This window comes from Auxenochlorella protothecoides (genome assembly GCF_000733215.1).
Source record: "Auxenochlorella protothecoides strain 0710 unplaced genomic scaffold scaffold4, whole genome shotgun sequence".
NCBI classification, from domain to species: Eukaryota; Viridiplantae; Chlorophyta; class Trebouxiophyceae; order Chlorellales; family Chlorellaceae; genus Auxenochlorella; species Auxenochlorella protothecoides.
Window position 1 is genome coordinate 125,159 of NW_011934477.1, and position 21,533 is coordinate 146,691.

Below are 21,533 nucleotides of genomic sequence, written 5' to 3' on the forward strand. Positions count from 1 at the left end.
GGTTCCGTGAAGCTCATGTTCGCATCACTCCGTGACAAGAGCTCGACGTAACCCCAAATGGCACCGGCAGGGCACTGCGGGGTCCGTGGCGACGGCGTCGCGGCACGATGCCAGGGTCGAGCAGGCGCTGAGGATGCATACCCCGGGCCCCCCTCTTGCACGGTGGCCATCCTGGACAGCTTCCAGCCCCAATCCCCACCCAGGAGCGACCAGGCTGGCACGCCCCTCGCCAACCGCCCCTCTCCCCAGCACTCCACACCGCCCCCCCCCCCCGAGCCCAGGAGATCCCAGCTCCCATGCAGCACCTGTCAAACGCGGCGACGTTGCGCGCAAAGCAGGGCAGCTGCGCCACGTCCTGCAGGACGGCAAGGCCGTGCGGCGCCCCCGCCGCCTCATCCAGGAGCTCGCGCGGCACGAGCGCGGCGTGGCGTGCCCAGGCCGCGCGCGCGGAGGCGGCGCCGCGCCGCAGCACCCTCTCCACCGCCGACTCGGCAGCCTGGGCGTGTAGCGCCGCACCCAGGCCCAACAACGCCGAGCGCCAGCGCGCCGGGTCGGCGCCGGCGGGCGGCTCCAACGGCAGCGGCACCGCCGCGGCCGTCGGGCGGGCGTCGCGCTGCGTGGCTCGTCTCGGACTGGCATGGGGCCGCGGCGCGGACCCCGGCCCCTCGGCCCCCGAGCTCACGGCCGTGGCCGAGTCCGAGTCCGCCGGCTTGTGTCCTGAGGGGCGCGTGTTGGTCACGAGCTCCGCGCCCGCCGGCGGCTCGGCCTTGACGGCCGGCACGGCGGCGGGCACCTCCGCCCGCCGCAGCGCAGCCAGGGTGGCCGCCAGGTCGGCGGCGCGCACGCGCGCCTCGCCCGCCGCCTCGCGCCCCGCAGCCACCTGCGCACCCACGCCCGCCAGCTCCGCGTCCAGGTCCTGGATGCGGGCCAGGAGGGAGGCGGAGCTAGCGTGCGCGGGCGGGGAGCTGGCGCCAAGCACTGCAACCGCCTCAACGGGGTGGGGGTCTGGGGGGGACGGCCGCGGCGCAATGGCGCCGCACGCCGCCGAGGCCGCCGTCGGCGTCGCACTCGGCGTGGCGCGGGGCTCGGGCCGGGCCTCGACCCCGCCGCCAGGGCTTGCGCGGGGTGGCGGCGAGGCGACGTCGCGAGGCGAGGCGACGTCGCGCGAGGGCATGGCGGCGGCGGCCGGCTCGCCCGTGGCGCCGGCGCGGGGGCTCTGCGGTCCCGCCAGCGCGGGGTGCCCGGGCTGGGGAGCATGATGCTCAGGCGCCTCCTGGGCCGCGGGGTGGCCCGTGCTGCACACCCTGGAGGCCAGGCTGTCGCGCCGGGTGCCAGACCACGCGGACTCCAGCGCCCGGCCGGCGGGCCGCCCGGCGCCGGCCCCGGCCCCGCTGCCCGCGCCCGTGTCCTCCGGACCCTCCGGGCCCCGCCAGGTAGCATCCGGCCCTCCTCGCGCAACGGCGCCGGCGTTGCTGCGGTGGCCGTCCCAGCTGGCTTGGCGGGGCGGGTCAGGATGGGTCAGTGTGCGGTCGGCGTCGCGGGGGAAGGCCTGGGGGCGCTCACGGGAGCGGGAGCGCGACGTCCGGCGGCGGGCTTGCCACCCGCCGCGGAACGGGGCGCCGGTGCCGCCGGGGTCCAACGGGGCGCGATCAGCGCTGCGTGGACTGGTCGGGCCGCGGTGGAGGCTGGGGGCGCTGGAGGGTCTTGCGCCTGAGGGGCCTTGAGGCCACTCTGAAGAGAAAGACGGCCCTGAAGGAATGGGTGGGGTGGAATTAGGGTCACACAACGTTCTTGCTGAAGACCACAGCAAGATGCCTGTGCAACAATCATGCATGGGTCAAACTCACAGTTGCGGGCACCGATCATGCCTAGGCGTCCCTGCCTGCATGCAGCACCAACTGACTCGCACCAGTCTGGAGGACACTGCTCCGATCAATACCCGTGATCCAAGGCATCAGCAGTCCTGAGCATCTGGCAACCCTGCCTCCTGCAATCACTCCGTAACACAACACCTGCACCTCACCTCGCTCGTACAGGCTGCTGTCGTAGGTGGGCGGACTGCGAAAGCCGCGCGAGTCGGGGCCCTCCCAGGCATCGAACTTGGCATGCCGGTCCGAAAGGGCACGGGAGGACTCCCAGCGAGCCCTCTTGTCGTACCCTGGGGTTCCAGAGCCAGGTGGAGAGCGCCGCTCTCGCAGGAACTCGCCCTCCGGCCCAAAGGCAGCGAATCTCTGCATGTGGGCAAGGGTGCGCAGCATGGACAGCCTGTGTCGGAGGCGCTGAATGGCAAGCAAGCACAGGATGAATGCAAATACCTAGCAACCTACCTTTCCAGTCCTGAATCGGCTGCCATGAGGAGATGTGCTCCGCTCCTGCTGCGTTAGGAGTGCGGGGGTGAAGCCCTGTTCGAGGCCAAGCAGGCCACCGATCGACGCCGAACACCAGGCAGGACGCCAGAAGGCAAAATTTGGAGAGGCAGTGAAAACAAAGCTCCCTAAATTGGTGCCTGGCCTCTCCAATGTCAAGCTACGACCCTCACCTGACGGCGATATCCTCGGTCTGGGTCAGGTCTCTGCGACGCCATAGACGCGCGTCTGCCGATCTAGCCCCTCCCTACCTCAAAAATGAGGTTTAAAATTAATTATCAGCCGAAGGAGGGGAGTATACGAACGCGTGCCCGGGCTGGGGGTGACCAGGACCCCGCGAGCCCAGGCAAACGGCGCCGCTCATTTACGACCAGTCGAGGGGCCTCTGGGCGTTCGTAGAGGTTCAGTGGTCCTCCAAAATCATGATAATCTGCTCTTTACCGGCCAAGACGGCCAGTTGTTGAGAGTCCCGGGTGACGCTACTTGCGTTTTTCCATCATTCTACCGTTTACAGGATTTCCGCAGTTTCTACCTCGAGTGTTACCCGATGGAGAATAGTGCCTTGGAGGGACGAGAGCTCTGAGAGCAGCTTGCTTGACTTCCTGCGCCATCCTGTCGCGTTTGGGTAGATTCTACCTCCATAACTGCACTTCCTGAATGACAATGACGTAAGCCAACGTTCGCTGGGGCTCGCGCCCGGCGAACTAGCCACCATGGTGAACGGGAAGGAAAAAATTGCATACTTCTACGACAGTGAGTCGGAAGTGGAGTAGGACGCTGGTGTGCAACGATGTATTCTTGTGCTAAATAACACGTAAGTGTCACCATGAGAGCCCCCACTCCTCTGCAGGCGATTACACAGGCTACTACTATGGGGCTGACCACCCCATGAAGCCTCAGCGCATTGCCATGACGCATCATCTCATCCTTGGATACGGTCTTCACGAGCATATGGATGTCTACGTGAGCTTACAGTGCCTTGGACCCTTCTGAGGGATGGCAAAGAGCGGCTCTAGATGTGTCGAGACTTGACCCAAGTGAATGCCCCCCGCCCGCACACTCATCGATCCCGCCCCCCCCCCCCCCTCGCAGCGCCCACGTCGAGCCCAGCACGACGAGCTGACTGCCTTTCACAACAACGACTATGTCGGAATGCTGCAGACCACGACCCCCGAGGAGGCGCGCTCCGACCCTCGTGCGTTCCTCAAGTATGGGATCGAGCTGGATTGCCCCATCTTCCATGGCCTCTTTGACTTCTGCAGGCTCTATGCTGGGGCCTCCATAGGTGAATGAGAGCGAGCACCGGCCTCTGGGCGGGGGTCTGACACGATTTTGAGAGCAGCATCTCATGGGAATGATCGAGCAAGTGCTGCTGCCCTTCTACCCTGGGCTTCACATGGGCGTAGGCACAGCTTGCCACAATTGCATCGCGTCTGTACACTCTGGTGGGCATGCCACCTGACTCTACCACCCCCAGATGCAACGCTGGTGCTGGTGCAGGGCCCAGCGTGGTCCGCCACGCCTGCTGAATCAGGATCACACGCCTCCTCGCGCTCCTCTCCCCCTCAGACGCTGCGAGGAAACTGGTGAACGGGGACGCCGACATTGCCATCAACTGGGCGGGCGGCCTGCACCACGCCAAGAAGGGCGAGGCGTCGGGCTTCTGCTACGTGAACGACTGCGTGCTGGGCATCCTGGAGCTGCTGAAGGCCCACGCCCGCGTGCTGTATGTGGACATCGATATCCACCACGGCGACGGCGTGGAGGAGGCCTTTTACACCACCGACAGGCAGGGCAAGGGGCCCAGTGGGTGTGCAAAGGGGGCTCCTTGTGGGAGGGAGGGGCTGGCGGGGTCGTAGGTCGTGCGGTGCATGCCCCATCCAGGTGCTGCGGGGGGCCCCTCTGGAGCTGCCCCCTCCCCCCCTTGCCCCATGCAGGGTGATGACCGTGAGCTTCCACCTGAAGCGGGAGGGCTTCTTCCCCGGCACGGGCGCGCTGGAGGACAAGGGGGAGCTGCTGGGCCGGGGCTACTCGCTAAACGTGCCGCTGGACGAGGGCATCGACGACGAGCAGTACTTGGGCCTCTTCAGGCCCACCCTGGACGCCGTCATGCGCAGCTTCCAGCCGGGTGCCATCGTGCTGCAGTGCGGTGCGTCCCAGGGGTCGGTGGCTGTGGCCGGATGAGGTTAGGGAGGGGGGGCGGGGCGGAGAGGGGGGAAGCTGGCGGTCATGTGGGCGCATCGGAGGGGAGGATGCCTCGCCGCGCGCATCGCACATCGGGTTGGGGCACATGCTGGCTGCGGCCGATGAATGCCGCCAGGAACACGCGCATGCGTGCGCGTATGCGATGTACGGGGCGGACAGTCGCACACATGCCAACGTACGAACAATGAAGGACCTTCTCCCTCCCACACACACAGGTGCCGACTCGGTGAAGGGCGACCGGCTGGGGCCATGGAACCTGTCGCTGCAGGGGCACGCGGCAGCGGTGGCCCACGTCAAGGCCTACGGCGTGCCCATGCTGGTGCTGGGCGGGGGCGGGTACATCAAGACCACGGTGGCGCGGGCCTGGACGCTGGAGACGGCGGTGCTGACGGGGCAGAGCGTGGAGGACGCGCTGCCGGAGAACCCCTACCTCGAGTACTTTGGGCCCGACTTCCGGCTGGGCTGGGACCGGCCCAAGTACAACGTCAACTTCAACAAGCGCGCCGACCTGGACCGGCTGGGGCGGCGTGTGCAGGAGCACATGCGCTCGCTGGCCGCCGCGCCGGGGGTGGGGCTGTCGGCGCACCCGCCGGAGGCCCTGCTCCCCGCCTGCGACCTGGAGGACCCAGAGGTGGTGCATGCCCGGCTGGGGGAGTACACCAAGGCCCACTGCGGCCACTTCCTGTGGTGTGTGGAGGAGGGGTACGCCGGCCCGGGCGCCTGAGCGGCCACGGCCGCAGCTATGGCCCTGCCCCTCGTCTCGGCCGCCGCAGCCCTGCCCTGCGCCCCGGCAGCTGCTGCGGACGATCGCTGCATAACGCTGCCGACAATGGCGCCTGAGGTGGTACATGTGCTCTGGCACCGATCAAACGTGCGAGGAGCAGCGTGAGTTGCACTTCTCTTTTTGCCCTGCAACCAGGGTCCCATCTGTGTCCCCATGTGACTGCTATGGAGGTCCATTTCTCGCGTGCAAGTCCCCCGATGCACACCATGCGACATGCGAATACAAGAATTAATCACCCATTTAGCGAAATAGTCCTCGTTGCTGTTTTATCCATCGACGTTACGCGGCTCGTGACGCATTCACGACCCTTCCGGCCCTAGGACAGCTGGGAACCCGACCACGGCCACGACTCCCAGATCATGAGGTGATATGTGTACACCTTTAAAATGTTCCATCCCACTCGTATCACCGTGTAACTTGGGTGTGCATGGCCAGGAGTGTAGCCTTACAAGCCCACCCTCATCCCCCACGGCCCACAGCTTCCTCAATACCGGCAAGGGCGTCGCCCTCATGGGCCTCTGCATCTTCTCTGGGGGTGGCTACTTCATTACGAAGCTTTCGGGGGCCGTGGAGAACCCAAACCTGCAGCAAGCCCTCAGCCTCCTCCTAGTGTTCTGGTGCGTGTCTGGTGTGGGCATGCATTGGCAATGCCACAAAGGCAGGCTCGTGTCATGCCGCCAGCCCATCCACGCAACCCTCACCAGGTCAATATTCACTTTGAAGACGACGTACACCTACGCAAAGCAAGCGTGGAATGGTCCCACCAGGCAGCAAGCAATAGAAGAGGTGTGCTCGCCTGCCTGTACCAGCTGCATCCCTCTTGCTCATACCCCTCCTCCAGATCGTCAAACATTCCAGTTCGCCGCTTTGTTCTAATCAGCAGGTAGCCCCTCGAGCCGGCCCCAGGAGTGGACGGACGCGGCGAGCCTGAAGTCTGGATTATCCTGCCTATTGGTGTATGCAGCCCTGCCCTTGGTGAAGGTGCACGCTCTGTTCATCGTGCGGCTCCCATATCTGTTCAGAAATCTATCATGCATCAGAGACTCCTGCAAAGCCACCATTCTTGTCCAGCCAGCATAGTGAGCATGAATGAGGTGTATCCAGTTGAAAATTGGTTGGGTGGGCTCTTCTCGGAAGAGGAAGCCCCAGGATGGGGCAGCCGACTGGCAGCATCACCTGATGCACATTGGTGCCCTCGTTGCTTTGCCATGCCTACTGGCTCTCAGATGCTGTCTTGGTCAATGGATGCGCTGGTGTATCAGCCCGCACCTCGAGCACATGAGCAGGCTGGCGGCTGTGGAGGCTCAGGCTGGTGAGGTTGACTGCAGGGTCTACACTCCATGTCTGTCATCGGGGTGCATCAAACATACTCATGGTGCAACAACCCCCAAATCAGCTCATTGTCCGGGGAGCGCACGCTTACTGAACATGCGGGCCATGTTATTTGGAGGTTTGAGGCTGGTAGAAAGGGGGAAATGTGATTGCACGAGAGGGCGAGTATACTTCAAAGGGTGCTCGGATTGAGCTGCGCCGGGTGGCACCTGACAAAGCCATGCATCATTGTGTCATGCATCCGGAGTGCCCAGAGGATGGCAGGAGAAAGCTACGCAGCCTACATGCTGTGAGTACCGGTGTGCCTGGGTCTGGGCCATTCATGAGTAGGGCACCACCTTCTCCCTGGCTCACACAGCGGCTCGCTCATCCCCTGGTGGCGCAAGGTACCTCCACCTCCCGGTGGCTACGTCTTTGGTTTGGCAGGTGCCAAAAACTCTTTCCGGAACCAGCCCTTGAGCTCCCTCCAGAACAGCTGCGCCTCGTTGTGGGAGAACCTGAGCAGCGACCGCCTCAGCCCCGGCTTCAGGTCCAGGCGTGTGCGAGTATGCAGCTCCCGCTCCCAGCCGGAGCGCAGGATGTCGCCCTCCACCGCGGTCTGGATCTTCCTGATGCCGTAGATGAAGGCCAGCCGCATGCCACAGTTCAGGGCCAGCACGTAGCAGGCCAGTGCCGTGCCCTCCAGCACAAAGCAGCTGGCAGTGCCGCAGGAATTGGACTCCTCAACGATGGTGGCCACGGCAAAGACGGTGACGCCCAGCAGGACCGAGCACGCGCTCACGCGCATGTGCAGGTCATACAGCTTGTTCAGGTCCTTTCGCACCAGGATGAGCAACTCCACCAGGCAGTGGGCCGCCTCCAGCAGCGGAGGGATGGCCTCCTGGCGAGTAGCAGCCTGGATGCAGGCCAGGCAGGAGGGGGGTTTGCCGGCTTCGATGCAGGCCTCGTAGGTCTCCCGCTCGCCCCCATCAAACAAGCCTGCTGGCAGTGTAGGGTTGATTTTGGTGTGCCAGCCCATTGAGGGGAGAGGAGAAGGGAGGCAGGCTGGACAGCATGGAAATTGGTGGACCAAGAGAGGACGTCCCAACCCTACCAAGGTCGTTGATGAAGGCTATGCCGAGGCCAATGGCAACCTTGAGCTTGTCTTTATTGAAGGGTATGTGGTGGCGGCAGAGGTTCTCATGGAGGAGCTCCCCATCGAGGTTTCCAGGAGTGGGAGGTTCTCCATTGGCCTCAGACAGGGCCGCAACCTCTGTCATGCGATGCTGTTCCAGGGCCCACTGGGTTCACATGTATGCATCACCCCGTCTGGATCCGAGTTCTTTTTATTGCATACCGTTGTGAAATGCTTGTGCATGCAGTCGATGGCTCTGTGCGGCACCTGCGATGCTAGATTTGATCTGACATGGTGAGGAAGTGGGCGAGCGCGCGGTCACCGCGTTCGACTCGCCACGCCAAGGAAAGTGTCACACGAGCACCAACACATACCTTGAGTGCAATAGATACCTCCAACTCGTACTTGACTCCTCAATGGATCAGCTTAAAAGTGTCCCTCCCATCAACAGACCTCGCATGAGGGGTGGGTTGCAAGGACGATGCACCCAGCCCATTACACCAATTCTTTTTCAGCAGTTTTGAAGGTCTCCCTTTCAGCAAGATGATTATTACCCAATCGGTGAGAGGTGGCATTGAATTCTGCAAGGGTGACCTGTGTTGATTGGGCATCTGAGTTGACAGTGGACCACTTGTTTTACAAAACAGCGCCGCCGTATGCACCAAGTACACTCATATTGAGAAAATCAGCGCATCCCCGGTCAAAAGATGATCCCTGTTGATGCCTCCCTTACAGTGATGGTTTCGGCTACTTTCTCTTACAGCCATGGCTTCCAGGGCACAGGACGATGCCCGCTCCCCATCTAAGGGCATGATGCATACCACGTGGAAGCTTGGATAGTGCACAGGTCTGGCACAACTTGGCAATGATTTTGTAAGGGATGGGCGCACTCACTAGCATGTCAGGGTCCGAGGCAGGGAGAAACGAAACAGACGGAAATGCTATGGATTTATGACGGCATGCCCCTACCGCCCTGTCTTCACAGCACTGGTCCATGTCATACCTGAACCTCAATTAATTGCCCACTTAACTGAACTGCTCTTTATTGCTTGCAGGGAGGTGTACACCTCCAATGAGGACGGCAACGGTGACGAGTCATGTCTAGATAGCTTCCCAAAGTCAGAAAGCATTATTATGTACATCTTTCCATTCAAGCATTGAGAAGTGCCTGAGCCAGCTTTGGTGCAGCCTTACAATTAACAGCTGCCTTTCCAGTTCGTTGTATAGAATAAGATTGCCGACGTCGATACCCCGATACGTACTATTAATGGCACTGCACCGCCTCAATACCCATGTTCTTGCTCTCGGGATGATGCGTAAATGTCCGGCTCGCATTGAAGCCTCCAAGAATCGAAGGCAACCGTATTGACGACCCAGCTTCCCGGCAGGTAGCATAGCTAACCAGCGCGTCAGCAACATGAGCATAAAGCCAACGCTCGGGGTACTTTCCTTGTACATTCGAGGACCGTCGGTACTTCAATCACCAATACCTCAGACATTAACGTCAACTTGAGACTCGACAAGGGAGGCATCTCGTCGCTTCAGCCTACCGGGGACAGTCCACGCCCTCCATGTTTCTGCCCATCATCTTCACATGCGGCAATCACACCAAGACCAAGCGGCTTGGACAGTCCATGCATTGTCCGCGGTGTGGCGGTAAAGCGCAGCTCTTCGCCACATCATCCAAGTTTCATTTTTGCTTTGTGCCCCTCTGCAAAACCGGCACATCCCAGCACACCTACTGCTGTGGGCACTGCGGCAGCCGATACCCCGCATGACAGACTCATGTATTCAGTATTTGGATCAATATGCATGTGCTGACAACCCGAACGCAACCATACCCTTTAGAACAGGGATGTACTTGATGGCTTGTAATAACGTTGCCCATTGGGGTGTGGGGTATTCGGCACAATAGAGCATGACCACGGCAGGGTAATTTGAACTGACGCAACCACGTTTAGTTGGCCAAGGTTGTGAATGAAGCCATGGTGAAGGGGCAATGGGAAAGGGATTTGCCTGCCGAAACCCACCGATATTTCACAGCAGGCACATCATGGCGTTTCAAAACACCGGAGCTGGGCCTGTCGTGCTGAGGAGCCGAGCGATCCTTGTCGACGCATGTGTTGATGCCATACATGCAGCTTGGACTTGTTGACTTGGTAGCAGAACGCGTCCATGCACCCTGGTGTGGAGCTGTTCTGAGGCACTCCCCGACGCTCCCGTCGCAACCGTGCACATGCATGACATAAGCCGGAGTACATAAGCCCGGGCACTGAGCACAATGATGAGCGCTGAATGTATCGAAGACAGCTCCGACCCGTATTTCTTTGGAGACTGCGCGCATGCGGCGGGAGCGGTGTCTCTGTCTCCGGCCAGGTTGACACGGCCGCTGCCACCCGGACGAACAGCATGGTCTCCACCGCAGGAAGAAGATCGTCATGCGTCTCCTGAACGACTTCTTCAGCGCAAAATCTCCCAGGAAACGGTTGTGTTTCGTTCACGGAGTCCCAAAGGACTCCAATGTGCCCCCAACAAGGCTATACATCCCCCACGGCCGACCCGGACTGTGCCTGGGAAGCGAAGCACCAAGCAGGTGTTCGGAAGTGGGGACAGGCTGAGAATGCAGGCATACAAGTCAAACGCAAATGGAATGCATGCAGAGGCTCAGAAGTATGTGTACGGCAAAGCTCTGTGACACACCCTTCCCTCAACCCTTGCACGGCAGGCCGCCATGCTGGTGCTGGGCGCAGGAAAGGGACAGCGCAACACTGGCCCCTCAGCTCTCACAACGCCACTGGGCAATGCCAAAGCTGCAGCTGCTGGCACAGTCATGGAGGTGAGCTCGTCATGAGTTCACGATCTTGCGCTGCTGTGTACCAAGACCTCCTCTACCATCCTGCGGCTCATCACTGGAGAGTACCCTCCCCATCCATACCCCTTGCCTCCCCCTCAGGCCCAAGAGCTGGGTGAGCAAGTCCGTTGGCTGGACGACGCCCTCTACTCCTTGGACGGGCTGCGCATCCGTGATGCAAGCGTCCAGAGCGCCTCCCTGCTGTCCTTGCTGGAGCTGTCTGCGCGTCCCGCAACACTGGCAGTGATGAAGCAGCATGGGCTGCTGCCCCTGATCCTTGAGACAGCAGGTTTGTGGCACCGGCGTTCCTTTTGTGCAGGCTCACCTGGGAAATCGTGACCTGATGCTGCCCTTGCTATCGCCGGCGGGCCTGTGGTCAGTGCCTGGCATCCTTGTTCACTCTGTCCTCCAACACCCTCCCCCACGCTCCAGGCACCTGGCAGTTCACCGCATCCCCGACCCTGAAGATTTGCGCTGCGCTCTTCTGGGCACACTACTGCGCTGCAGTGAGCCCGCCTGGGCCTGGGACTTTTGCCCTTTTCACGAGAATCCTGCAGGAGTCCGCGGTGTGTCTGACTTTGCTATTTGTAGGCCATTTTTGGTGGGAGCGCCGGCTTGGTGTTTGGGCCCATACTTGTGGTGGGCAGGGGGCATGCGCAGGTCCAAGGGCAGGGCCCTTGGAACCGTTTCTGGTGTTTTAATGCCTCGGTGGCCCCGCCCGAGCAGGACCCCTTGCAGCTTGTACAGTGCCACAGAGTGTCACACGCCCTGCAATGTACCCCCAACCCACGACTCACAGGACCTGGGACCCAGCGGTGAGCCAGGCGCCCTTGTGAGCCTGGAGCGCCTGGCCTCCGCGCCACACTCCTCCGCAAGCCGCCTACCGAGCAGCCTGCGCCGAGATGCGCCGGCCCTGCTCCTGCAGGCCCTGACAGGTGCGACGGTGGGCAGCGGCGCTGGGGGCCGACAAAGCTCACGCAGGGCTCTGTCCTTGAACTGTGTGACGGCATAGGACACACAAAGTGCATTTGAATTACCTATTCCACGTCCCTTGCGGCCCACCTAATCACCTCAGAACGTGTGGAGGACCAGAATGATGCTGCTGCAGCGCTGGCGTGGAAGGAGGGGCTCAGGTGCCAGGGCGGGTTTGGCATCGTTGCGCAGACCATGCTGCTGTGCGTGGGGGCGCTGACGGACACCTCGCCCAGCGAAGACACGGTGCGCTGCCTCTGGACACTCCACAGGTGAGGTGCTGGGGTGTGGGGGTCCAGGAGGGGGTGGTCGAACGAGCTAGGGATGGAAAATCAGAGTTCCTGTGCGTGCATGCACCCGGATGCAGCCGCGCCTCCACCCCCCCCCCCCACCTCCACTGATCCCGAAACCCTCCCAACCAAGGAGCCTGGTCCTCTTTGAGGCTGCAACATTTGCCTGCCCGGAAAACGCGGGGGAGGCCTGCGCCATGCAGGTCACCAGCCGCTGCACCCTGCTTGCCTGGCTGGTGCAGATGGTGGCAACTTTGGCGTCCCAAGGATTGCGCCTGGGACTGAAGAAGGTGAGGCATGCTGGTCTGCCTCTGCTCAGTGGATGAATAAACACCTGGAGGGCAGCTTTTTTAGAGAAACGGATGCCTGGTCCCATGCTGGTCCATTGGAAGTCTGAGAGCATGACAAAGTTTCCCTTGCTCGCGCTCACTTCAGGACTGCATGAGGTGTGCCATCTCTGTGTTGGTGAACCTGTCGCAAAACAGCCAGGCTGGGTGTGAGCAACTGCTCGGTTGTGGGGCAGTCGGCACAGTCCTCGACCTGATCACCCTTGTGGTTCAGGATGGTGGCCTGGATGAAGGTGAGCATGCCGTACTGGTGGTTTGTTGGCAGAGACACGGTTGAAGTTCAGAGGCAGGAAGAGTATCTCATGCAAATGCCATCTGCAAGATTCAAACAGCGAGACGATGTCCAATGCACTTCTCACCAGGGCTTGCCAAGGACAATTGGGATCTGGAGACGTGGCTGGACGAGCTCTGTGGCTGCCTGGGACTGTTGGTTAATATCGCCGAGCATGGCCCTGATTTTCGTGCCCAACTCCGGGCCTGCGCGAGCAGCGAGGACATACATGCTGCACATGCCCACTCCGGCGTGCTTCAATGTGTTCTGGAGCTCCTGAAGCGACTGCACGGGTGGGAGGGTGTAGAGTCGCATGCACTGTACCTAGGCACAACATGTCGGATTTGAGGGTGCCCTGTTTGGTTCTTAAGACACACACATGCACACACGCCCACAGGTCCACGGCAAGCGAGCCAGCTGCTCCTGTCGAGATCAGCTGCGCGCCTGCGCCCGAGTTCACCTCCTCTGCACCAGGTCAGTCGCATTACTGCATCGACCCATTTTCGGGAAGGCAAGCTGAGCATGCCCTGATAACTTTGGTGTCTGTATGCATGTGCCCCTCACAAATACTCCGCAAGATTAGACTCATGTGTCTGCATTGGGACAAAAGAAGCAAACTGTGGCAGGCTCAAAAGCTATCAGCTCTCTGCATCCTGAAGGCACTCACCAGAGCACCACTTTCTCCTCTCTCCCCTCCTTGTAGGTGCCAAGGACTTGATTGTGATGTACGCCTCCATCCTGCTCGGTTTTGTGGTGATGGATGACAGCTCCCTGCGCCAGCACGCCGAGGAGATCCTCAGCGACCCAGGGTTGCGGCGCCCCATCCAGTCCATCCGGCTGGCCCTGCGCTTCTACTCTGGCACCGGAGCCCTCATGCAGGAGAATGAACAGAACCTGACCGCCCTCCTGCAGTCATTGGAGGCTGAGCCTTGAGCATGCTTGAGGGGGTGACCGGTGTCTAGGTGTGATGCTTGGAGAGCTGACCTACAGCTGTGGCATGCCTTTCCACCCTGTCTATGCAACCTCCTCAGACTCACAGAAATACACCCTTGGGCACCTTGGAGCACTTGTGCAGAGATTCGACTGATAATTATCTTGAATTTACAGCACATCACCAAGTTTGGCATTGGACAGAGTGGGAAATCACCAAGTCAGTGCAATCTGGACAGGTCCTCGACAAGGTGCTGGACCTGCTCGAGCGATGCAGATCCTCCAAGATGACTGCATACGATCTCCTGATCCCCGCGACTGCAATTAGAGGGAGGGGATGATGATCCAAGAGTGTCCTCTGTGCGAGAAAGACAATGGAGTACTGCATGGGTAGAACGGTACAGGATAATTCAGGGCAAGAGCTGCCCTTGGGCATCACAGTCCCCCACTTACAATTCCTGATAAAGTTGGTCATTACTCCTACCTTAGATCCAGGAACTGCTCAACCAAATCGCCGTCGACAAAACCACAGGCGGGTGTGGGCTGGGTGTGCGTGTTGACGAATGAGCGCCATGCTCCATGGTCCAACCCTCCGACTCCTTTCACGACCTTGAGCATTGCAGCCTGCATGCGAGCATTGGTGGGCTGGTGGCGTAAAGAACACCCTGGATATCCTGGCCCCCAACACCATTGCAGGAATACCTTGTCAACCTCGCAATGCCATCGCACCTGAAGCCGCTCCAAGAACTGGAATTGGTCTTGTGAGAGCGATGCAATGAGGCCAATGACTCCATTGATTGTTCCAAATAGCATGAGCGGGGCTTGCGAGAGTTCTGTACTTGGAAGAGGTGATACGGATATTGAAAAAGGCGGGTCAAGGAGATTACCTTGAGCTTGGCTCATGTTCCTACGGAAGACTGGGAGTGACTGGACCGTGACGCGAGCAGTCCGCACTCCCTCAATTAAATGGTATTGAAGCGTTTGCACACCTGAATCGGGTAGTTTCATCACCAGTGATCCTTTCTGGAAGCGATTGATGAATTCGCCAACGTGGTACTGGCCAATAACCTGTGCATGACAAGTGAAGAAGAAGGGCAGGAGAGAGGTGATCAGAAGCAACACAGGAAAATCGTGTCCGCTTGCCTGCGGGTCCAGACAAGGTTGGATTCCAGCAGCAGCTTGCACACCCAGGAACGTTGCAGCAACGTACACCACTCCTACCTCAAGCCTCGTTCGCTCCTCATCAGGTGCAGCGTCGTCACCCTTGTGCACAACGAATATGTTGCAGGAGTTCTCGCCGCCTTCACAAAGAGGTGTGGAGATTACGCCTGAGCTCCAGAACGATATACATTCGGTTTCCAAGCTCACCGATGCAGTCCCACACAAGGTAGCCTGTTTTAAGATTCCTCTGTGGTCTAAATTTCCACGTCTCCACGTGGATGTACCAAGAAGAAGAGATTCTGACCAAGCAGCCGCCTCGACTCGCCCATTACATGACTCACCAATGTACGTGTCATCATCCATGGCCTTCACTGCCGTCATCCACATGGGTCTAAAGTCTCGCGCACGCAGCAACAGCTTCCCCTCCTCGCTACTGTACTGCAGCACCTGCATCGACTTCATCAGGTCACCTGGGTATTGAGAAGGATGGAGTGGGGGATGTGAGGGGTGGATCTTTGATCCTTGCAGAGTGGGCCAAGCACTTCTCAGGCTGCTCGTTTGTGTGTTCCATCCCAATCCTCACCGAGGATGACAAGATCCTTCCTGGAGTCCAGGAACAGGATCAGCACGTTGCCATCATAGCTGCAATGGGGCATGAGGCTGGCGGTGCTCATGGCCGAAACCTCCCATCTGAAATGTGGGAGTGAGGTGGTGGGGGGGAGCTGAGCAATGTCATCACTGAGAGCATATAGAGAAGCAAGATTAGATTCCGACTTGCCATATGCAACACAGAAATAGGGCCTCGTTAACCCCAGCACGCACCCCATAACCAGAGACAGTTCACAGCCACAGCACCGACCCACCTGTACATCTGCACCCTGCTGTTAATTCCTGCGACGAGCATCGTCTCGTCGTTGTGGAGGAAGGGGTGGAGGACGTACACAGCACCTCTCGTTTCATGGGTGTACACCAGGTGCAGCTTCCCTTCGACTGCTTCAAAGACCATGATCCGTCCCTGCATTGCATGTGTGCACCAGCAAGGGGATGCAGTGCTATTGCAGGGCAGCTGCAAGTGAACATGCGATGGGCCATTCCCTCAGTCGCCCCACGCAGTGCACACACACCGTCCCCAACACATACCTCGGTCGGTTCCCGCTCTGCAAGGTTGGTCGTGGCGGTGCCCACGATGTAGTAGGGGCCTGCACCTGTCTCGCCCAGGGTCGTGGAGAGCAGGCTGCATGCCATGTCGGACTCGGGCATCTGGTACCGGTCCAGGGTCTCAAATGTCTGGTCATCAATCAGGCGCAGCGAATCGCTCTTGGCGTCGACTGCAAGGGCGGGAATCGACTCATGAGAGGAGGGCATGCAAATGTGTCAAAGTGTTCCTCCTCAAAGCATGGTCTGCAGGTCCGCTCTGCTCTTCGTCCATGCCCCCCTCTACAAACCAACTGCCTCCATAGGACCGCATACTGTAATCCCGCGTCCTCAAAAAGACAGCCACTCACCCATGCCCATGGTGGCTTGGGTGGTGATCACACCATACGTGCGCGTCGCCGGTTGGTGCGCGATGCGCCGGGGCTGCTCCTCCAGGGGCACCGTCTGGATGTGCAGCTTCTGCGCAGGGACCGGGAGGGGCGCAGTGTGGGACTGCAAGCTCCTGGGACGGACAGGTCGTGCATCCCAAGCCACATGCATGCGCCAGGAGCCCTTGCTGGCCTGCTGGCAACACTCCACTTCTGCAGTCAACCAACCTGGATCTCATCGATGATGCCAATGGTGAGATCGTTGTCCTTGGCCAGAGCAAGCGAGTGTGGGATGGCTTCGGTATGGAATGACACCATGAAGTTCACCTGCAATAGGTGAGAAGGGATTCTCATGTGCAACAGGGCCATCAGCCTACAGGAGCAAGCTCTGGACGTGGTCAGCCGCACAATGCCGTGGCTGATGCGCTTGCACGCCAAGTCCCTTGAATTGCTCAAGTCCTTGCGCCAGTGGACATTCCCACACCTCGCTCTCGTTGAGATTGGAGTAGACGAGCTTCTGATTGTTGGCATAGATGATGGTCGGGCGGTCGGATGCACAGAAAACGTAGTGCACGCCTCGTGACCTACATGGGCAACACAAAGCATGGGTTGAGGCCATTGTGCTCGAAGCAGCATGGCAGTGAGAAAGTGAAGACCAAGAATGTCCTAAAATTCGCATGCATCGCGATGCCTACCTCAGAGCGCGTAGCTTCATGGGCTTGGTTCCCAGTGCCAGCTTCTTTCTCTGGCCGAGCTGGTCGCCGTGCAGCCTGGGGGAAGAGTCATGTGGGCAGGCAGGGCTGTCGAGCGACAGAAAGCAGGTGCCTCGACGGCCTGTCTCAGAACAGCATGGTCTGAGCCCCTTGCGACCCCAAAATGACTAGAGTCAGGTGGGAACAGCGTCAAAGGAGCTGAGCTTCTCATCCCGGGCACCCTAGCACCTCCATCGCACCGGTAGTTGACCAGGTGGCCGTCGCCCAGGCCGCAGAACACATATGCAGAGTCCTCAAACTGAGACAGCAGGATGCTGTAGGGAGGGGGAGACAAAGGGTCAGAGCCTTGTCTTGCACTGGCGCCCATAGGTTCATTATGACATGGGCAAGCGTACCATTCCAGCAAGACTGCATGACCACAAGTCAGACACAGGCAGGCGGCACCGGCTGCAAAGTACCTCCTTGGAATGACCTCCCCTCCCAAGGCCTCGTCCGTCGCGAGCTGCAGCCCCGGGAGCGAGTACAGGAGCACATGCATGCTCCACGTACCGAGGACCAGCCAGTCCGACGCCGTGGCCCCGGCTTCTGCGGGGGCAAGAGGGGACGGCGAGGAAGTGGGCAATCTGGGCTGGAGCAACATGAAACGCACATCCTGGACAGAGATATGCATGCACAATCAGCACTGTGCAGCCCAAGAGGAGAGTCCACGCACACGGCTGCGCTGCCACACAAATGCCACCATGCCATGCATGTGGGCACGGCAGGGTGTCGAGGTGAGCCAGGCACATCGTGAACAACCAGGCACGTACTGAGGGGAGAGAGGTCGATGCAGGCAATCTCAGAGTCCAGTGCCAGCTGGCCTGCCTCCTCCAAGGCAGAGCCCTTGAGCTCCAGCAACACCACTCTGCCAACCCCCGTCACCACAGCCATCTGGGTTTGCAGGGATGAGAGGAAGTGGGCGTTGATTCATGTTGTCACTTTCACGCTTGTCTGGCTCAGCACCAGGGCCCAACACAGCCCTCGCAGCGACAAGGAGGCATTCTACCTCACAGTGCCAGCGCTGCATGGGGCCCGCGCCCCATGCATGCCAAGGCCCGCTGGTCCCGCACCTGGGTTGCATTAGCAGCGGCCATGATGATGTGGCTGCCCTCAGGCGGGGTCCACTGACTGACACGCTGCAGCGTCTGGGTGTCTGCCACATTCACAGCAGCGGGCGTCACCTGGACCACCAGGCTGCCGAGCAGGTTGCTGGACCACAGCGTCTACGGCATGTGAAGAAGGGGGACCAGCTTGCTTTGGAGCATACAGCATGCTGCACCCCCGCGGTGCCTGGTGAAAGGTTGCATTGTCCTCCCTCCTCATTCCTGTCACCGGCACATCTGAGCTTGCAACAAGCGTTTGACCGCTGCGTCCGGTCTCAAGCCCAGCTCCCCAACGCTTTCAGCCACGCCACTCCCTCATGACCAAAGAAGCCCGTTTCTCTCCTGCCTCGCCTGTGCCCGGTCGTCAAAGCCCGGCACCCCAACCTCCTCAATCTCCTCGGCTGCATTCATTCCCAGCACGCTCGTGCTTTCCACAAATCCCAGCACCAGGAACGCATCGTGCTCATCCTCAAAGCTCCTGGGGGGGGTGGGAAAGGGTCATGATGATCATCGCATGGGTCGCTGCAAGTCCCCATGTGGAGTGCCACCAGCAGTGAAATGACAGGTGGGCAGTGGGAAAGCCGCTGCCCTGGACCACCCAGTGGCCCTTTGTGGACCCTGCTGCTTGTAATCGTATCCTTCCTAGGAGCGTCTCACAGGCCCAACCCACATGCCCGACCCTCCACCCTCCCCACCCATCACGTGATGTCAGCCCTCATCACTCCATCGCCCCCCCGGACCCTCTCTCGCACCCCACGCCGCCACCAGCACCCCCACCTGCGCAGGTTCCAGACGCCCTTGAGGGACGGCAACTCCACGGTGGCCTGGGGCAGCACCCCGATGCCACTGCGCACAATGCGCAGCGACCCATCCCCCGCGCCGCCGGAACAGGTGACCACCTGCCCCTGGCCCTGGCGGTCAAGGTCCACCACGCAGAAGTCAACGATGGGGCCCAGGTTGGTGGTGGTGTCCAGAACCTCCAGGAAGCTGTCCGGCTGGCTGGGGTCTGGCGGGTGGGCATGCAACCTGGTTTGGGAAGGGGGGGCAGGCTCGGGGAATTTAGAGACTTGTGGGACTTTGGGGAGCAGGCTTCAGGCAGCTGCAGGGGAAATAGGTGATAGGGGAAGACTAACAGACCTCCGCCCGCCCCTGGGGCCCCCGTCTCGACGGCCACGCTTCACGCAAGGCCTCGCTCCCCTCCACACCACATAGTGTGCAGTCCATCATGCCACACACACGTCGCCACCCACCGGATGAGCTGGGAGTCGCCGCATGCGCTGCCGATGTACACGACGCCGGCATCCAGGTAGGAGATGGTGCTGGGCTGGGAGGTGCGGCCGAGCCGCTCAATGTGGAGTCCAGTGACGCTGCCGGTGCGAGCGGGGGCAGGGCCACGGTCAACGCATGCTCGACAGTGAAAGGAAGTGGCTGTAGGGGGCACTGTGCAGGCGCAGTGCTGCCCCAGCCATGACCCTGGGCCGGGAGCTTCCACCAACAACTTAACAAGCTCAGTGGACAGCAGCAGGGCAGCCCTGTCCTTACACCACTCAGAACGATCCAGCGAGTGCCACATGCTGGCTGAACACGTCACCGGCGCGGCACAGCAAGGGCCCTAGCCACGACAGCACGCACCTCTTGGACGGCCCATTCCGCTCCAGGACCAGGAGCAGCAGCTCGCCCCTGAAGTCGCCCAGCAGGAACCTGGTCCCTTCTCGGTCGACGGCACCATAAGCCTGGGACACGTCAAGGGGAGGGGGAAAGGAGGTGACATTCTCATACATGCCATCTGTGCGTGGGTGAGGGGCACGGCAAGTGGCAGCCAAAACATCATCCCCAAGCGAGCCTCGCCTTGACGATGGTGGAGGGAATGGAGGCTGACACCACCGCGTTGTGCGCCAGGAAGCAGACGGTGCTCTGGCCGACCACCACGACGCCGTCGGTGCCGGGGATGGGGATGAGCAGGTTCGCCACGGCATCCAGGTTCTCCTGCGCCCAGCGGAACTGCAGCAGTTCCTGCAAGATGTTCGAACGGAAGGGGACAGGGTAAGAGCGCTCGGCATGTGCCCTGTGAGCGTCAGGCCTGCACAGCGAGGGGTGGCAGATCTACGATCGTGACGAAAGGTGGCCCCTGGGCCCAGCACAGGGACCAACAGTCTGACGAGGGCCACAGGACCTTGACTGACAAGGCCATAACAACCTCGTTTGGTGCAAAGCTGGGCCTCTGCATCCAGTCACACCCTTGACAACACAAGGTAGTGCCCCATGCCCCTCCCACCCACCCTGCTGGGGAGGGAGAGGGAGTACGTCTTGGCATGGCGGTGGCCTCCTCCATCGTCATACAACACCGCGATGGTGGGCAGACCCTCGAAGTCCTCTGCGTCCAGGAACACAAGGTCAACCAGGTTCAGCTCGTCGATCCTGACATTGTAAGCCTCGGAAAGGACCCCGCTGGGGCTCACCGGGATGATCTGCAAAGGCAGAAGGAAGTTGGGAAGGGGGTGGGTGGCATTGGGTAAAGTGGAAGCTGTGGGAGGGACCAGCACAACACAGTCTGGTGCCACCCGGAGGGCCCCTTGGCAGAGGCATCCCAGTCTCCCCCTTTTGCAGCCCAGAGGATGCCTTTATCAGCTACCTTGAGGTGACCATCATACAGGTGCAGGACAATGGCGTCCCGCTTGGGGCTGACGATGCACATCTGTCCCGACTGGACCGGGCGACCGATGCGGTCCGAGGCGTCGCCATTGGCGCAGGTCTGCAGCTCGCCTGCGGGAAGGCACACGCGGGTTTGGAGGCAGGATTGAGAGTGCCATGGAGTCGAGCAGCAGCCAGCAGGCCGACCTGGCCAGCGCCCCCGGTCCTCCATGCAGCCGTCATGGCACGACCACGGCCTGGCACGACAGCCTCTCACGGAGGATCGTGAGTCGCTGCTGCAATCAGCGCACCTGTGGCGGGGTCACACTTCAGGATCGCAAAGCGATTCTTCTCTGTGAGGAGGAAGAGGCGCTCCGTCTCCTCACCCGCCACAGCAAAGAGGCGCAGCGCTGAGATGCGCCCGTAGATGGGGACATCCATGACGCCCTGCATTGTGAGGGGCGGGATAGTTGCGCTTGGCATAGACATGCACAGTCTTGAGTTCCTCGCGCGGCATGCACGCCCATCCCTCGAGCCATGGAGTGCTCAACCTCCAGCACCAGACGCACCTGCAGTCCATCTGCTGTGATCACACTGATCTCCAGTCTCGTGCACTTCCTGCGCAAGGGGGAATGCGTGATACTCTTAAGGCATCGCACAGTAGAGCCGGCCATCCTTGATGTCCCAGGAGCTCGCTGTCGCCCCACCACTCACGAGACGATCAGGTTCACAGCCCCCGGTGCAGTAAAACACCCAACCACGGAGTGACGAACGCTGCTTGGTTTCTGTGCTGTGACCACATAATTGTATCGATGATCTTCTGGAAGGGACATCGAAGCGCGGTCCTAGGTACAGGGCAACCAGGGCGATCACTTCGCCGGCCTGTCGAGCCGCCGATGTC

General features: G+C 60.5%; 5 protein-coding genes across 5 annotated transcripts in view; 2 read left to right on the forward strand and 3 right to left on the reverse strand.

The window, feature by feature from the left end:
• F751_3715 (hypothetical protein) overlaps positions 1–2,258 on the reverse strand; it is a gene marked incomplete at both ends in the record, with an annotated part of 13,328 nt that extends 11,070 nt beyond the window's left edge. Inside the window, 3 exons of the mRNA XM_011403845.1 lie at positions 306–403; positions 881–978; positions 2,024–2,258. Of these exons, the coding sequence (XP_011402147.1) occupies positions 306–403; positions 881–978; positions 2,024–2,258 (431 nt within the window). The remainder of the gene's footprint in view (positions 1–305; positions 404–880; positions 979–2,023) is intronic.
• An 821-nt stretch (positions 2,259–3,079) lies between these two features.
• On the forward strand, positions 3,080–5,295 carry F751_3716 (Histone deacetylase 1; the record flags this gene model as incomplete). Its single annotated transcript, XM_011403846.1, has 6 exons — positions 3,080–3,119; positions 3,217–3,329; positions 3,459–3,651; positions 3,936–4,176; positions 4,304–4,515; positions 4,787–5,295. 6 exons carry the CDS (start codon positions 3,080–3,082, stop codon positions 5,293–5,295), a joined length of 1,308 nt encoding a protein of 435 aa, XP_011402148.1.
• A 1,798-nt stretch (positions 5,296–7,093) lies between these two features.
• Positions 7,094–7,946, reverse strand: F751_3717 (hypothetical protein; the record flags this gene model as incomplete). The annotated part of the gene is made up of 2 exons (XM_011403847.1): positions 7,094–7,665; positions 7,781–7,946. 2 exons carry the CDS (start codon positions 7,944–7,946, stop codon positions 7,094–7,096), a joined length of 738 nt encoding a protein of 245 aa, XP_011402149.1.
• A 2,586-nt stretch (positions 7,947–10,532) lies between these two features.
• Positions 10,533–13,465, forward strand: F751_3718 (hypothetical protein; the record flags this gene model as incomplete). Its single annotated transcript, XM_011403848.1, has 8 exons — positions 10,533–10,637; positions 10,755–10,941; positions 11,085–11,158; positions 11,452–11,587; positions 11,728–11,896; positions 12,048–12,204; positions 12,476–12,494; positions 13,236–13,465. 8 exons carry the CDS (start codon positions 10,533–10,535, stop codon positions 13,463–13,465), a joined length of 1,077 nt encoding a protein of 358 aa, XP_011402150.1.
• Positions 13,466–13,683: 218 nt separating this feature from the next.
• Positions 13,684–21,465, reverse strand: F751_3719 (DNA damage-binding protein 1a; the record flags this gene model as incomplete). Its single annotated transcript, XM_011403849.1, has 27 exons — positions 13,684–13,780; positions 13,947–14,086; positions 14,192–14,295; positions 14,452–14,530; positions 14,684–14,763; positions 14,965–15,093; positions 15,207–15,313; positions 15,487–15,638; positions 15,764–15,951; positions 16,129–16,237; positions 16,375–16,473; positions 16,631–16,730; positions 16,842–16,916; positions 17,099–17,173; positions 17,318–17,444; positions 17,669–17,789; positions 17,969–18,121; positions 18,386–18,479; positions 18,779–19,027; positions 19,252–19,368; positions 19,634–19,734; positions 19,856–20,014; positions 20,281–20,469; positions 20,634–20,764; positions 20,944–21,079; positions 21,202–21,250; positions 21,347–21,465. The coding sequence occupies 27 exons, from the start codon at positions 21,463–21,465 to the stop codon at positions 13,684–13,686; spliced, it is 3,279 nt and encodes a 1,092-aa protein (XP_011402151.1).
• Positions 21,466–21,533: the final 68 nt, after the last annotated feature.